The sequence below is a fragment of the Neltuma alba genome, unplaced genomic scaffold (assembly GCF_004799145.2).
Source record: "Neltuma alba isolate B1F8T4 unplaced genomic scaffold, ASM479914v2 tig00002420_pilon, whole genome shotgun sequence".
Taxonomy (NCBI): Eukaryota; Viridiplantae; Streptophyta; class Magnoliopsida; order Fabales; family Fabaceae; genus Neltuma; species Neltuma alba.
The window spans coordinates 258,666-274,583 of NW_021632854.1; the positions used below are offsets into that span (position 1 = coordinate 258,666).

At 36.1% G+C, this 15,918-nt stretch overlaps 3 protein-coding genes and 1 pseudogene across 5 annotated transcripts; 2 read left to right on the plus strand and 2 right to left on the minus strand.

The window, feature by feature from the left end:
* The first annotated feature begins 1,068 nt into the window (after positions 1-1,068).
* Positions 1,069-6,492, plus strand: LOC114726454 (transcription initiation factor TFIID subunit 6). 2 transcript variants are annotated; one of them, XM_028913061.1, is made up of 13 exons: positions 1,069-1,079; positions 1,531-1,737; positions 1,906-1,992; positions 3,208-3,309; positions 3,405-3,513; positions 3,771-3,865; positions 3,965-4,102; positions 4,217-4,312; positions 4,567-4,691; positions 4,804-4,936; positions 5,250-5,375; positions 5,478-5,592; positions 5,879-6,492. In XM_028913061.1, exons 2-13 carry the CDS (start codon positions 1,612-1,614, stop codon positions 6,241-6,243), a joined length of 1,617 nt encoding a protein of 538 aa, XP_028768894.1. In that variant the 5' UTR covers positions 1,069-1,079; positions 1,531-1,611; the 3' UTR covers positions 6,244-6,492. The 2 variants fall into 2 exon arrangements, with proteins under 2 accessions (XP_028768894.1, XP_028768885.1); XM_028913052.1 differs by lacking the exon at positions 1,069-1,079 and having other exon boundaries at positions 1,440-1,737.
* Positions 6,493-6,950: 458 nt separating this feature from the next.
* Positions 6,951-9,888, minus strand: LOC114726466 (cell division protein FtsZ homolog 1, chloroplastic). Its single transcript, XM_028913074.1, has 6 exons — positions 9,536-9,888; positions 9,207-9,306; positions 8,847-9,076; positions 8,428-8,595; positions 7,993-8,226; positions 6,951-7,376 (listed from the first exon to the last, which is right to left on the minus strand). Exons 1-6 carry the CDS (start codon positions 9,794-9,796, stop codon positions 7,122-7,124), a joined length of 1,248 nt encoding a protein of 415 aa, XP_028768907.1. The 5' UTR covers positions 9,797-9,888; the 3' UTR covers positions 6,951-7,121.
* A 1,139-nt stretch (positions 9,889-11,027) lies between these two features.
* LOC114726509 (V-type proton ATPase subunit e1) lies at positions 11,028-13,302 on the plus strand. Of its 2 annotated transcripts, none has more exons than XM_028913126.1 (4): positions 11,028-11,079; positions 11,275-11,408; positions 12,345-12,392; positions 12,917-13,302. In XM_028913126.1, the coding sequence occupies exons 2-4, from the start codon at positions 11,311-11,313 to the stop codon at positions 12,981-12,983; spliced, it is 213 nt and encodes a 70-aa protein (XP_028768959.1). In that variant the 5' UTR covers positions 11,028-11,079; positions 11,275-11,310; the 3' UTR covers positions 12,984-13,302. The 2 variants fall into 2 exon arrangements, with proteins under 2 accessions (XP_028768959.1, XP_028768953.1); XM_028913120.1 differs by having other exon boundaries at positions 11,056-11,178.
* Positions 13,303-14,317: 1,015 nt separating this feature from the next.
* LOC114726476 (probable long-chain-alcohol O-fatty-acyltransferase 5) lies at positions 14,318-15,443 on the minus strand (annotated as a pseudogene).
* Positions 15,444-15,918: the final 475 nt, after the last annotated feature.

Below are 15,918 nucleotides of genomic sequence, written 5' to 3' on the forward strand. Positions count from 1 at the left end.
CCGTGGATATGTGCATTGAATGGATTCATTGGCAGCCCCAGGTTGAATCTCTACTTTTCCAGCATAATATGAAAGTATACGTTCTTCATTACGGCAATGTAGGATGGATTGCTCTATATTTGGTTTGAGTCTCGTTAAAAGCATTCGAAGTCGTCGATATGGCTGTTTCAAATAATCCCTTAGAAATAATTTTTTTCCAGGGGATTGCTATATATTTCAAATTATTCCTTTTTCTCCTGAAATTATCTATGGGATATTATTTAAAATAAATAATCTTATTAAAATAATGATCATTCAATTAAAATTCATTCTATCTTGAAGTGTTCGTATGTGCGTAGGGTTAACTTCAACAAACATCAGTGATGAGAAAATTTACTGCTCATGTACATGTCAATCGTTTTAAGACTATTTGGAACCAAAATTGTATGAACCATGCTGGCTTCTTAACAATACTCCTCCAATGTATTTTATAAGTACTTATTAACTTTATCTATATTAAAAAAATTAATTAAGAACTAATCAATTCTTATAAAATTTCAGAATGGTCTTTAATAAAATTTATTAATTAGAAGAGATTGCTTAGTTAGTGAACATGTTTAATTAATTAGAAATTTTTAAATCAGGATATTTAGAGAAAAATCGACGTTTTAGGGGGGGAAAAACTACATTACGAAGGGATGTAGTTTCTTTTTTTTTGGAGTGAAAAGATGTATTATTAATCAAAAATATTTACAAGAGTTTCATTACAAACAAGGAACGAAACTAGCAAAAGCTTTTATAATCAGCTTGGTTTAATTCTAAGAAGGGATGCAGTTTTTCTTGAACAATTTAGTGTTTGGCAACCTTCAAAACTATGGATTTAGAAGTACTTTTTTGCAAAACGAGACAAATTTTTCATATATTTACTTTACTTCGTAAACCGTAAAAATATTTCTAAAATCATGGTTTGGTTTCTATTCAAACACTTCTTTAAACACAACATTTGGCTACAACACCCAATTCATTGGCATTACACTTCTAATTTAAATAATTATTTAAATCAAATTATATAAAATTTATATAAAGATGTTATAAATAATGTAAGTCACGTTAAGATTCATATAAGTTTCTTCAAAAGTTTTCTGTTCTTTCTTCCCATATTTCATATAACTCCGTATAATTTTATTTCCATCTTGACAGTCTTTAAAAATGAATTTTATAATATTTTAAAATGTTTAACTATTATTAACATTTTTATTTGGTGGCCAAAAATTTGTTCTTAACATCTGTAATTAACAATATATTTATCTATTTTTTTTCAAAAAATAATGTTTATTTAAAGTTTCCCTCGCTTTGCAGTCCTGATTGTCCTAAACGCATCAAATTCCCTATTTTCCTCTTTTTTTTTTTTTCATTTATTTCAACCAACACTGTCCGATTCAGGACGGGAAATGCAGAATGCTTCTAATTGAGTCTTGGACAAATATAGCCACTTGATTATTCGATTTTCATTTACTGGAAACCTGAATTATTTATTATGCTAGTGTTCAGCTAGGTTTTTGTTGATTGTTCTGCCAAATCTGTGGAAGGCCTCTGCGACCATTGATTGATTAGCAAAGAAGGTGAATTGAGATGAGTGCCGTTCCGAAAGAGTCAATTGAAGTCATTGCGCAGAGCATTGGCATCCCCAATTTGTCTCCTGATGTCGCCCTCGCTCTCGCTCCCGATGTGGAGTACAGGGTTCGCGAAATTATGCAGGTATTAACTATTAAGAAGCAGCTACGATAACGCCCTTGTTTGGGCAAATTTAAATGTAAAATGTGGGCCACTTGAGAGCTGTCATTAAGTAGAATGTTCAAGTGGTTTGTGTTGATCATGTGCTAGTGCTAGTGGATGACAAATCTCTTTGTTCATTCTCATGTATAGGAGTCTATAAAATGCATGCGCCATTCAAAGCGAACTGTTCTTACGTCAGATGATGTGGATAGTGCACTTAAATTAAGAAATCTGGAGGTAAGTTGCTTTACGCTGTGTCTCTGTTATTAGTGTCAGTTACATGTTAGGAATGGTAACCTCGATTGAATTTGAAAAGACCATGGATACATTTTAATGGTAGTTCCATGCTTAAATCTTTCCACACGTACGAGCTTTTTTCCCAATATTATCTCTTGGTTTAGTAGGTAAGAGTTCATGGACAACCGGTCAGATTCAGATGGATTATTTTCTGTTTTGCATCATGTTTGTTATTCAATTCAGCTTATCCAAGCACTCCTCTTTTCCTTGCATAAAAAATTGCTTCTTCTTGTTCTTGTTCTTTTTCTTTTTTACCCGAAACACTTCTCTGGAAATATGCCTTGAGGGAGTTGCGGCGTAGTGGGGATAGAAAAGGAAAAGGAAAAGGAAAGGGAAAGTAACGGCACAACAATGTTACGATCTTGTTCAAAGAAAATGTAAATTTCATTTAAAGACCCTTGATAATAGATGAATAGATAAATCTAACATAGTCAAAACATGTGAGAGATTCTTACACTTCACATCACTCACACACACACACACACACACACCATATAACTATCAGAAACAAAATTTCAAAAAGCTGCATATGGGAGTTCCGTTAAGTATGTCTCTGAATTTGTTTGACAAGCAGGTACAAGAAGTGTGCTGGAACCAGGAAGTGTTAGACTAGTTTATAGGATCACACTTTTCAGTTTAAGATTTTTGATGATGCTTCAGTGCGTGATTGGTATGTGCCATAGTTCAATGGTAGAGATGTCATATTACAGTGAATGGCACCATTGATGCTTTGTAGATTGGTAAAAAATTCTGCAGTGCTGGTCCAAAAATTTTGTGAATTTGACCATGCGTGTAGTCTGTAATCTCCCTTTGAAAATTGGGCTTCAAGAGGCTAGACTTTTGTACAGTTCATGCACATGAACTCACGTCCTTTATGACTGGCTTGGCTTTTGTGAGCTGGGAACCTATAAAGCCGTGGTGGCATATCTACATAAAGATGTCATGTCTCTGCCAGTGTAAGCATGTGTGGGCGGTAAATTGTAGCATGCTAGGAAAGTTACCATGTGCTTCTCTATTTGGTGTGTTGTGTTTATGTTTAGTGTTTACCCATAAAATCTTTAATGCCAGTTCCAATCTGCTCTCATTATGTTGGAATTGCTGTTTTTCTTATGATACTCTTTTTGGTTTCATTTACTTCTTGCATTTATTTATCAGCCAATATATGGTTTCACCTCTAATGATCCTCTGCGGTTCAAAAGAGCTGATGGACACAAGGATTTGTTCTACGTTGATGACAAAGATGTTGAATTTAAGGATGTAAGTATCCACTAAGTATAAGATTCGTGTACTAAAAAGGTCGAGCCACTTTCTGAAATGATTCTCAATCTTGACATTGCTCCCAATTTGAATAGGTGATTGAAGCACCACTGCCAAAAGCACCTCTTGATACGTCAGTTGCCTCTCATTGGCTGGCAATTGAAGGCGTACAGCCTGCAATTCCTGAAAACGCTCCAATTGAAGGTATTTTTATCAACTGAGGTGCAATTAAACTATATGCATGTCCCTAGTGCACCGGATGTAGGTGCATTACCACCTGCCAGCTATATGCTCTTGATTTTTTGCAATGCAAAATTTTGAATTTATAATGTGCATTCTCTTTTAATTACTACGAGCCATAATATTATGATGGCAAAGTTTGATTTTCCTGTCCATTGTCGTTTCAGTCCTTTGATTTTCCCTTCCATTGTCATTTCAGTCTGTTTTATGGTTACTTGCAGCTCCCTTTGACACAAGAAAACCCGACTATAAGGAAGATGGACTTCCTGTTGATATTAAATTACCTGTTAAACATGTAATTTCAAGAGAGCTTCAGGTATGCACTAACTATCATACTGCATGCACAGTTTTTTTTTTTTTTTTTGGGTTTCATTTTCTTATGGTAAACCTCTATAAACTTTGTTTTCCTCTACAGCTTTACTTCAACAAAATAACTGAGCTGATATTAAACAAGCCAAATACCGTTCTCTTTAATAGAGCATTAATTAGCTTGGCAACAGATTCAGGGCTCCATCCTTTGGTTCCTTATTTCTCATACTTTGTTGCTGATCAGGTACAGTCAAGATTTTATCAATGTTATTGTTTTCTCTTGACCTTGTGCACTACATTTCTTGTTTGAAAGCCATCCGTTCGTCAACTTTATCCTTTTTTCCAAATATCATTTCAGGTGGCTCGAAATTCAAATAATTTAAATCTTTTATTTGCTTCAATACGCCTTGTTCGGAGCCTTACGCAAAATCCTCACATACACATAGAGCCCTATGTAAGTATGGTGCTAATTTTGTAAATGCATTTACATCTATAACGTATTAACTCCAGATGATTATTATCTTCTTTCTTTTGCGTGTGAAACTCTGCTGAGATTGATTAATTATTAGTTACCATGCATAGACCGAACAATTCTACCTTTTTTGGGTCACACATGGATGGCTGTTATACTCTACTAATGTTTAGCCGTAATTAATGCAAATGGACTTTGATTTGATTGGCCATCTAATATCGTCTTTCCATTGTCAGTTACATCAACTGATGCCATCTATTATGACCTGCCTTGTTGCAAAAAGGCTAGGGAATAGACTATCTGATAATCACTGGGAACTCAGAAACTTCAGTGCAAACCTGGTTGCTTCAATATGCAAAGGGTGGGTGACCTTTTTTCTGAGTAATTCAAATTACAGAAGAATAGAAATATGATAAACATGCTATGTTCCCTCAGTATTTTGAATCTTATTCTCTGAGTCTGAAAATTCGCAGATTTGGGCATGTTTATCATAACCTTCAGCCACGTGTGACAAAGACATTGCTTCATGCTTTCTTGGACCCTAAAAAATCTCTACCTCAACATTATGGTGCAATTAAAGGGATAGCAGCTCTTGGATCCAACATGGTATCTCTGACCTTCATGAAGCTGTTTTCAGTTTTGACATAAATTATTTCTTTCTTGTGAGCTATGAGCTATGACTCAAACTAGAGAGCTGTGTGGCTGTCTGTTTGAGTAAATATGGTTAGTTACATAAAAGCTCGACATGATATACCAGAGACACAAAGAGGCTTCTCCTTTAGCATCTCAAATATATGCAACTGTTAATCCCTGTTTCTCATTGCAATCATATGCATGCATGCATGTGTTCTTCTTTGGTGATGTAAGACCTTCAGTATATTGGATTCAGACAGTTATGGTGTCTTTTCAATTTGAGCAGGTTCGCATGCTTATACTTCCGAATCTTGAGGCATATCTACTCCTTCTTGAGCCAGAAATGCAAATTGAGAAACAGAAAAACGCATTAAAGAGGGATGAAGCATGGCAAGTTTATGGAGCATTGCTGGTTAGTTCATCCTATAAAATAAATAGGTTTTACTGAATAGGGATCTAGTTCTTTTCTCTTGAACATCCCTCAGGCTAATTACTGAACTCATAAACATTTCAGTGCGCCGCAGGCCAATGTATTCACGAAAGAGCCAAAGTCTACAGCCGTATGCTCTCTCCTGCTTCTACTCGTGCTTTTTCAAGCGGCTGTGGAAAAGTGGTCACAGCAACGCCAAGTATGATTTCCTTTTCACAAAGAAGCTTAACGTAGTAAATTGGTACATCACTACGAGAGAAATTTCAAAATGATGGATTAAGAACCTTCAATATGTCAGTTGCGTTTCATTGAAAGGGTACTGAGGCATGAGTTTGTGATTGCCCTTAAACTTTTTCCCCTTAGAACTAACCTTCTCCATCAATTTAGTTGCTTCTTTCGGTACTCATTTTTCCTAAGTCTACATTAAACCTTGAGTTTTTAATTTTTTGATCCTTGTGCCATTTCTTATTTCCCGATGAATGAAGGCAAACGTAAAGCCAGCACAGACAATCTAATGCAGCAACCTCCACTGAAGAAAATTGCAACAGATGTTTCTGGAGGTTTGATGCCAATGAACTCCTTGCCAGTTGATATGCAAGGCACGCCAGGTGGATTTTCCAATTCAATGGTAGCTTCTAATGCCGGCATATCCTCTGTGAGTCGTCAGTTATTAAATGAAAGAAACCAAGGAAGAGAGGTTGGAGGTCAACAAGGTAAGGTATCGGCAACTCTTGCTCAGGCTTGGAAGGATGACATCGATGCTGGACATTTGCTATCATCTGTGCATGAAATATTTGGTCACGGTGTATTCTCCTTTATTCCAAAAGCTGAAGCATCCATATTCTTGTGAAAGGTGCAATACTATACCGGTAATTACTGGGCACGCGTTTGTCCTTGTAGGCTAGGAGAGAACGATATGTATGCAATCAATTGATATTTTATTACAGTTCCAGAGTTGTCCTTGATTGTTCTGGGAAAAACATTGTAGCACGGTAGTGTGAATATATTTGAATAAGCATTTTTCCCTCACACTTCAATCGTTGTGTAAATAAGTTGTTTTAAAATTCTTGCAGCATGAATATAAGAGAAATCTTTGTCATTGCTTGCCTACAATTTGTCTCGTCTTTCTGAACGTATTAATTTTACTTGCATCATATCAAATTTTTGCATACCTCGGGGATGGCTGGAGGCACGAGGGGTATGAATATTAATTAGAAATTACTATTTGTTCGATTCGCAATAAATCAATTTTTACTGATTTCATGAAATATAACGAGAAATATTATTTATCAATTATAAATAATGTTCATATTTTGGACTTGCATTACACAGGACCCACATTTTGTTTTTACAAATTTCGACTAATCTTGAATAAAGTAATTAGGATCTATCTATCTTATTGTTTGATAGAATTCAGTGAACTATGATTAGCTTTGGATGTGATAGTAGATCAATGTCGCTAGAACGGGGGAAAAAACTGTTTCAGCACTTGCGGAGGGTTTTGCGTTACTCGTAAATGATTAATCTAATACCGAATGTATCAAGAAAAAAGAAACAAACCACAACTTGGAATCTGAGGCAGATGCTTCATATTCATATCTCACCCTGCTAAAATGACAGCAATATATCTCTCAATTAAGCTTCAAGATCAATATACAATCGAATAACTACAGCAAAACTTGACTACAGAAGAATAAAATCACAAGGTAAAAAGACCTAAGCAAGCAACTAAAAGAAGAGCCTTCGTGAGGATGCTCTAGATGATGGAGCTGTTGAGAGTGGAGGAGACATTGCCTTGCTTTCTTGGCCTCCATCCTTCTTATTAGCCAGCTTTGCAGCCTTAGGATCTGTTAGTAGTGTCTTCTGAAATGACTGTGAGAAGCCGGTTGCGATTATAGTCACATGAATCTCTCCATTGTAGCGATCATCAACAACAGCCCCAAATATAATATTAGCAGAAGGATCTGCCAAACTTGTCACAACCTGCGAATTACCAGTGTTCAAGATAGAGCTCGAGGAAAGAGGATGCAGAAAGGAAGCAAATGATCAGGGAAAACAGCACAAGGCAACCGTCAATCAAAAGCAAACAAAATAGTAAAATCCTAGACATTAAATTAGGTCCTTCTGAGAAAGAACTAATGATCCTCAGCTGCATGAAAGTAGAAACTATATTGCTTTTCTAATGAAGTGCTGGGTTGTTCATCAAAGGCTCAAAGCTCCAGTATTGAGGCAAGTCAAATATTATTAGGTCTGTTTACCATGCAATTAAATATAGAAAAAAAGATAAATTTTTAAGACACAAAATGTTCCTGGCGTCATTACTTTAAAAATAATAATAAGATAAAAAATTGCAGATTAAGTATTAAAAGGACACAATAGACATTGCAAAACCAGTCCACCGAAAAAAAGAACAAGCATATCAAAAATTCAAACGTTGCAGAACTCAAATTGGAGTCACATAAAATCAATAACCATTATCCAACATGATTCTAGGAGTAATTTCTGTACTGATATGATACATTTCTAATTCAGAAGGTTGAAGAGGTAAATAACAGAATGTTTATTTGACGAGTGCTGATATGATGAAATGATTTAGTACCTGAGACACTCTGTTCACCTCTTGTAGGGTTATGTCCTTTCCTCCAGTAATGTTATATACAATTCCAGTAGCTGACTGGATAGATGATCCAATTAGAGGAGCCAAAGTAGCCTGTTCTGCTGCTTCTTCAGCACGATTTTTGCTGGAGGAAACACCTACTCCAAGCATTGCAGTTCCAGAATCTTTCATCACAGCTTTAACATCAGCAAAATCCACATTTACCAGCCCAGGTATCTGTGAATCAATGACATAGCCATTAATATTATCGATAAAAACCAGCATACACATGTCTTAGTTGAGTAAAAGTTCAATTATGAATGCAACAATGTGTGAATGCAGGGCTTTAGTACTTTGGGCTTCAATGGAGGCTCTTTCTTTTGACAGGTTACCCATATTTTTGAGAAAACATAATTACATTATTCACAATAAACTCACTGTGATGATGTCAGCTATTCCTTGTACTCCTTGGCGTAAAACGTCATCTGCAAGTAGAAAAGCGTCCTGAAGAGGTGTCTGCTCATCAGCAATGTCAAGCAGACGATCATTTGGTATTACTATAAGTGTGTCAACATTTTTCTGCAGTTTTTCTATGGCTTCCAGTGCCTGAAGATAGAGCAAATGAAACTAAATAGTTAGTTTCAAAATTTCAAATAACAAACTAATGTTTTCAAAGAATTCTAACTGTGGTGAGCTATCAGCTCAGAACTTTAATCATTATATTCATACTGACATTACCATTGGCTCCAGCATTTTCTCTATAGCATGAATTCATGACAAACAATGCTAAAAATGTAATTTATTAGATAGATAAAATGATGAAATCATATTCCAAATAAGAACAAAATGACACCTGCCTGCAAGGATCTTTTGCGTCCTTCAAAACTGAATGGATATGTAACCACACCAACTGTCAAATAACCAGCCTCCTTTGATATTCGTGCCACAACTGGGGCAGCACCAGATCCTGTGCCCCCACCCATACCAGCTGTTATGAACACAAGATCTGAACCTTTAAGAGCATTAGCAATTAATTCTTGTGATTCCTCTGCAGCTTGCTCCCCCAACAATGGATTCCCACCAGTACCTGCACATCTCTATCAAGTAATTTCAATCAAAGGCCACACAAGTATAGATTGTAGTCATGAACATAAGTTCAGATTCACAGGAAAGTCGAATAAAGGAAGCTCCAAAACAAATGAGAGAGAGTGCCTGACCTAATCCACGAGTCAGAAGCTCCCCAATTTTAATTGGATTCTCGGAAGCAGAATGTAACAGTGCCTGGGCATCAGTATTTATTGCATAGAAGTCTACTCCCTAATAAAAAAGAATCAGAGTTTAACATCAGTAATCACTTAAAGATGCAGGAAAACACCGAGGCTTCTAGGTAGATAGCACCACATTGACAGATAATTCATTTAACTAGATGCCCAATTAAAAGAGCATTCTAAAATAACCGAACTTCATCAGGGTAAGAGCATAGGAAAAGATTTGAAATTCCAAAAAAGAAGAGAGAAGGGAAGGGGAGAAGAACCAAAAAACCCACTTGTAAACCACTACCAATCATGCGATTAACAGCATTGTTGCCACCACCACCGATGCCGACCACCTTAATCTTGGCATTGTCAAGCAATGCGAAGGAGCAGCTGACGGACACAGAACGACGACTCTGGCGTTCAAAGGAACCTTTTCTTCTGGGGTTGCAAGAAACAAAGGAAGAGGAAGAGAACGCACTGGGGTAAATTAGAGTGGCAATTGAGGAGGAAGAGACCAGGTCGGTCGGGCTTGACAGGGGAAGCGTGGCCATGATTATTCTGAAATCTTACGGTGTGAAATAAGACGAGGAATGAGAATCCTATTTTGCTATTTTAGAATTAGGGTTTTAGGGAAAAGAAGTAAAAAAGACGGGGAAAGGTTTTCCATTTCGTTTATATGCGTTTCCCCTCCATCTTACATGGATCGAAGAGACGGCTTCCTCTTACAAAACCAACGGCCTCGCATTTTTGCCGCCTTCAAATGAGAATGTTAATTGTTAACTAATCTTTAACTAATCCCTAGCTCTAAGTAATATAAAAATTAATTTAAAAAAATTAAAACACCTAACAAGTAGTATGAATATAGAGAATTGTGCGATTTATCATGCCCCTCACCCCATTTATCTATTCATTCGAACATAATCTTCATTTTTTATTATCCTACATTTAATATGTATGAAAATGTATTTATAAATGGAACATGTCATCCGTATTATAGTTTTTCAAGTCAACAAATAAGAATAAGTTTTTTTTGAAAACACTTAAAATAATCTCATTTCTTGATATACAAAAATTATATTTCTTTCTAGTAATAACATGTGACAGACATCTAAAAAAAAGTATTATGAATATAATAATATTTATATAGATTTTATATCTCTTTTATTATCTTATTTTATCTTTATGATTTATAGTTATTTTTTATTATTATGTAATCGGTAGATTCTTTTAAAATTATAAAGTTGTGACTATAAATAGAGAGCATATATCATGTATTTAGTACTTTAAATAAATAAGAAATATTTTTATCTTCTCTTCTCCATTATTCTTTCTTTATTTTTATAATATTTTCCTAAATTTTTTAAACACCTCATTTTGGAAATATTATTATTACTCTAGTTTAACATAATTAAAAATACAAATGTTAAAAACTATAATTGTTCTTAAAGACTTAAAATAATATTGCGACTAAATTCAAAAATTAATATCACTAACCTAATTAAAATGGTTTTTTTAATTAAATACTATAATTATACTTTTTAAATTGATTTAATATTAAATCGAATTCTGAGATGTAATTTTTCTTTTTTAAATTTTCGATTAATCAACCCCAATGGAATTGGATTCAAAATTAAGAATCACTGGATCCAACAAAGACCCAAATAAAAAGAGGCCTTTTCTTCCTTCACCAAAAACCAAGAGGCCTTTTCTTTCCCAGTGGGTTTAAAGCCCAACCCAGTTCATATTCAATCATTGGACGATCTATATGCCGCGAGTGGGCAGATCAAGCCACAGCACCGTGAGATCTAAACGACGACGAGCTTCGGATCTCCGGGTAAGATCTTCCTGTTCCTAAATCCTGCTTTTTCTTTTCCTGCACTTTCTCGGCACAAGGACACCAATTGAAGGGGCGATTCTGTGATTCATTTCAATAGTAAGCGGTCTCGAAACTATTTTTACGTTTTAATTTTTTGGTTTCTGCTTGTACTGGAATGTAAAATTAGTTCGTTTTCCTTGACCCTCGTTGCAGGAATTCATATCCTGATTAGGATCTGGTATAATCGGCATGGGTTTCTTGATAACAACGCTAATTTTCGTTGTGATTGGGATAATTGCGGCCCTTTGTACCAGAATTTGCTGCAATAGAGGACCTTCTACTAATTTGTATGATTCTCATCTTCTTTTCTTTCTGAAATCTGCATATATTTGGTCTCTCAACTGTTCTTCGGATTTTCTTTAATTTGATTTCTTCTCACGTATTTGATGATGTTCCGGTCCTCATCACGCTTGAGTTACTGCATTTGTTGATTCAGGGTTCTATACTAATGTGTGGAGTGGTTTACGGGATGGCCTTATTTTATTAACTGTTTTTGCTATCAGAGAAGTAACCACATAACTGGAAGCCGCTTATGGTTTCCTGATCTAATTTGTCCTTCGCTGTTTCATTTTTAAATTTTGTCGATTTTTTGAAGTTGGAAGTCGGTTCTGTTATTGGCATCTTAACGGTACACCTTTTGAGCGAATGGCGGAAAATTGCGTTTTCATTACTAAGGCAGATAAAGCTGGACGATAATAACTCTTCATTGTTTATCTGGAATTGTATTTCTTTTTCTTTTTGTTTTTTAGATAAAATGGAATGGTATTTTCTACCATTTTGGACTCAGCTATCAATATGGAATTCAGAGAAGGCTACCTAATAATTGAAACAGTTTGATGCCCATCCTGCAGAGAATAAATTGACTTTAACGGGCATTTTTACTCAACCTAGAGAACGTAAATAGGCTATAGTTTCGGAAATGCTACTTTACTTCAAATCTTTAGCTGCTAGAACTATATAGTCCAGCTGCTGCCATGCTTCTGTCTTTAATTAACTCTTTATCATTTTTGTATCACTGAGGGCCAAGACCCTTCACACGAGTTCCTTTACTGGATTTAAATATTACTATACGCCCTTGCACATATTGTGCCGAATATTGATCAGTGCTTGATGTTGTCATTGATTGTTCACCCCAATTTCTTGCTGCGTTTGTAATTCGTCACTTGTGCAATTATGTGCTATTCTCATTTACATGTTACTGAACGTCTATCACTCTACTGCAGGTTTCACCTTACTTTGGTTATCACTGCAACAGTATGTTGCTGGATGATGTAAGTGCATCCTTGATTAGTGTTCTTCTTTTGTTTTGTGCTGGTCAGAATAGGAATTGGAACATGTATGGCTTGTATACCTCGTTTGTGGTTATGGGTATGCTTAAAGTATTCTAATATACTTCTGGTGATGTTACTGTTCTGAGTAGTCTGTGATTCAGTTAGCAGAGAAGGCTGTCGTTTCTTACAACTGCCGTGTCATACAAAAGCTGCATTCTAGCTAAATGATTTTACAACAGTAATTTACTTATTCACTTGAGATTGGATGGACACAGGACATGGAAAAGAAAATATCTTTATTCAATTATGTTTCTGTTTTCATAAACGAAGATCATATGTATTATTCTTTGAGAGCTAATTTCCGAATATAAATTGTATGCCTTGAATTAATGAACTTTATTGTTATTTTGCTTTTGATAACGTTGTCATCGGATAATAGTAATTCTAATATGTGAATAATCGTGTTCAATTTTTTTCCCCCTTGTTTTAATGAGCTCACATGGGTCTTTCCTTTGCGTTACTAGGTGGGCGATTGTATATTTGGCACAGATGAAACCACTCATAGTACCAGTGCTGAATGAGGGCGAATAAATTTCTGCACGTAAGGTATTTATTTACGAATTAGAAAATGTGGTTCACAGATTGGCTCCTGGAGAGAACATGTTGTCGTTATTGTGAATTATCAGTGTCTTCCAAGGTTGGGTTCATATGTATTTCTTGCCGGACAGTGAAGTTTCAATATGCATTATTGCCTCATTAGTTCCTCTCTTGATATTGTTGTAACTGATCCTTATTCATTTTGAGGACTCTGTAGACAAGGTTACTGAGGTATGTATTTTTGTTCAATAAGTTGATGGAAGAATATCTTCTTGAAAAATAAAATATGTCAAAAGTTTAGAGAGGAGGAGAATTTTGGTAATGTCATGTACCATTTTCCGAACTTTGGTGATGGTTTATGAAACTGTGGAAATAAAAATGTCGCGCGGATACAATCTGCTATAACAATAAATTTTTCTAGGATAAGAAAATGAGATGCGGCTTCAAAGTGTTTGTTATCATTTTCTCTTTGAAAGGCTATGCTCATCCTCGTAATTTTAAAGAATTTGGGATCACGTATGGAATTGAATACAGATCTAGTTTCATGCAAGATTGCAATGCACTGCCAGGTGAACTCTTTCAATTAACTCAATTAAAAATTAAATGTACAAATATAAGGTGAATAGTTTATGAATAGCAGTAATAATTTAGTTTATATAACCACACGCTACTAATTAATTAGGTTGGGATAAAGTGAACATATATAAAACGAAAACGTATGATGAATATATTGACGCAGGATGATAAGGGATGAAAGTTTGACTTACAGAAATAGAACAGAGCACTCAGGGTTATTTTTAGCTGATAAGCGTTGCTGCGGTCAACCGGGTTTTATAGATCCTTAGGATGACATTTGGAATTTAATTTCTAGATATCATCTATATCTTCTACCAAGCTTTTGCTTGCCCTTTCATCTAAAAAAAAAGAAGGAAAAAAGAAATAGAATAGAGTGACACAACACATCTAAAATATTATGCCTGGAGTTAATGATTTGAATTGTATAATATTATCTCCGGTCCTTAATATAAGAATTTGTTTGATTTTTATTTTGATCTTAAATATAAGAGCTCAATCCATTTCGTCTCATATTTATCTATTTTTTTAAAGTAGTCTTTGTAATAAATAGTAGTTGTAGTCATTGCACTTTATTAGTAAAGATATTTTAAAAAAGAGAAGAGATAGTTTTTATAATAATAGTAATTTTAGCTATTACACTTTATTCGTAAAGATATTTTAAAAAAAACAATACTTATTTATTACAAATAACTAACTTAACTAATTTTTTTTAATCTAATCAAATTAGTTAACTAGCTCTTATATTAAGAAGCGGACATAGTGGTAATTTTTGATGTCTTTGGAGACTGTAAGCCCCGAAACAAGAAGTTCAAATGAACACTTTTAACCATGCAATGAGGTAAGGCCTGCTTTTCCCATCATCCATTCCAGAAGATTCATGATTTCTTTTGCGGCTCTCTCATCCGCCCCGTTTCTCACCACCGGGGTAAAGAACCACCAGTGGGCCGTGACAATCACAAACGCCACCATCATGGGCCCATACACAACCGAACAAACCCCCCCTTGGGCCGGCCCAACAATTTCTTGACCCTAAACTCCACAACCACGCTTACTCCGTGGAGCACAAAGAACCACGTGACCTCCCACGTCGGAGCCTCGCGCGTGACGTAGTAGAATATCAGCTCGTGCATCAGCCCGGAAACTACGAAAGCCGCCACGACTCCAACAGTGCGGCCCAATAAAGGCCCACAAATTGATCTCACCGGCTTGTACGCGGCATCTCGCAGAAGGCTCGTGACCATGAGATTCCACCGTCTTCCCCAGAAGTCCTGCAACGATGTTGAGAGGTAGGGCTCATCGGACGGCATTTCCAACTCCATTCCGAAAACGGCTTTCGTAAAAGAATTGCAGATTCCAGAAACGACGTCGACTAGAAGATACAGCAAGCAGCAGTAGATAGCGAGGAGTAGGATCGGGTGGAGATTCTGTTTCTGGTTCAGAGTTGGCAAAAGGAGAACGAAGAGAAGGGATTTGATCGGGGAATTGAGGGGAAGTTTGGGGGTTTTCTTGGGGTTTTGGCTGGTTTTGATTGGGAGGCAAGAAATGAGGAGGAAATTCTGAAGAGATTTCGATTGGTGAGAAGAGAGAGGGCCTAGATCGAAAGAGAAAAGGACGAGTTTGAGGGTGGAGAGCCATGTGATGAACAGCGCGATAAGACCAGTGGGAAAAACAGAGGAAAGTTTGAGAGGGAGGAGGATGAAGACGAAGAAGACTGGGGAAAGAGAGAGGAACCTGAGCTTGCCTTTGGGAATTCTAGAGCCAATGAAGAAAGAGTAGGATAGTGAGAAGAAGACAGAGAGATGAACCTTGATTAGGTTATTGAACTCTTGTTTATGCATACCCTCTGGTCTTGACATCTCTCTCTCTCCCTCTTTTTCCCCCTCTCTAGCTCTCTTGTCCGTACCAGGCTCTGGTTTTTATTTTCAGATTGGGATTGGACACTCCAAATTTCATACAAGACTGCAAAATGAAAGTTCGAAATGGTGCTATTTTTATCCATATTAAATAAATACTTTATGCCAGCATCTGGGGTCAATCCCTGCCTACAACTACAAGCTCTGCTTGTCTATTAAATAAATAAATAAATACTGTAAAAATGATGTCTTCAATCAGAATATGGCATCACCCTTCCACTAAGAGCATCTCTGAACACAGTTAATGAGGGTGGTACAGTCAGATTCAGAAGTGACATCTTCCATTTCGTTAGAGGCGAGTCATGAGCTCTGCAAAAGCTGTGATTTCCCACTCAGAATCCATCCACATTGGCAAATGGCAACAGCCGCCAGCTGAAAAGGAACCATCACTGATAATTTCCGAACCATCACCTTCATCACGAAGAACCCAATACCATCAA

Excerpts from the sequence above, each read along its gene's own strand:
- LOC114726454 (XM_028913061.1), top strand. The coding sequence starts at position 1,612 with ATGAGTGCCGTTCCGAAAGAGTCAATTGAAGTCATTGCGCAGAGCATT. Across the intron at positions 3,310-3,404 it reads AAGATGTTGAATTTAAGGAT|GTGATTGAAGCACCACTGCC; the intron begins GTAAGTATCCAC and ends CAATTTGAATAG. Across the intron at positions 3,514-3,770 it reads TGAAAACGCTCCAATTGAAG|CTCCCTTTGACACAAGAAAA; the intron begins GTATTTTTATCA and ends GGTTACTTGCAG.
- LOC114726466 (XM_028913074.1), bottom strand. The coding sequence starts at position 9,796 with ATGGCCACGCTTCCCCTGTCAAGCCCGACCGACCTGGTCTCTTCCTCC. Across the intron at positions 9,077-9,206 it reads GCTTCTGACTCGTGGATTAG|GTACTGGTGGGAATCCATTG; the intron begins GTCAGGCACTCT and ends AGAGATGTGCAG. Across the intron at positions 8,596-8,846 it reads GACGCAAAAGATCCTTGCAG|GCACTGGAAGCCATAGAAAA; the intron begins GCAGGTGTCATT and ends CTCTATCTTCAG.
- LOC114726509 (XM_028913126.1), top strand. The coding sequence starts at position 11,311 with ATGGGTTTCTTGATAACAACGCTAATTTTCGTTGTGATTGGGATAATT. Across the intron at positions 11,409-12,344 it reads AGAGGACCTTCTACTAATTT|GTTTCACCTTACTTTGGTTA; the intron begins GTATGATTCTCA and ends ACTCTACTGCAG. Across the intron at positions 12,393-12,916 it reads ACAGTATGTTGCTGGATGAT|GTGGGCGATTGTATATTTGG; the intron begins GTAAGTGCATCC and ends TTGCGTTACTAG.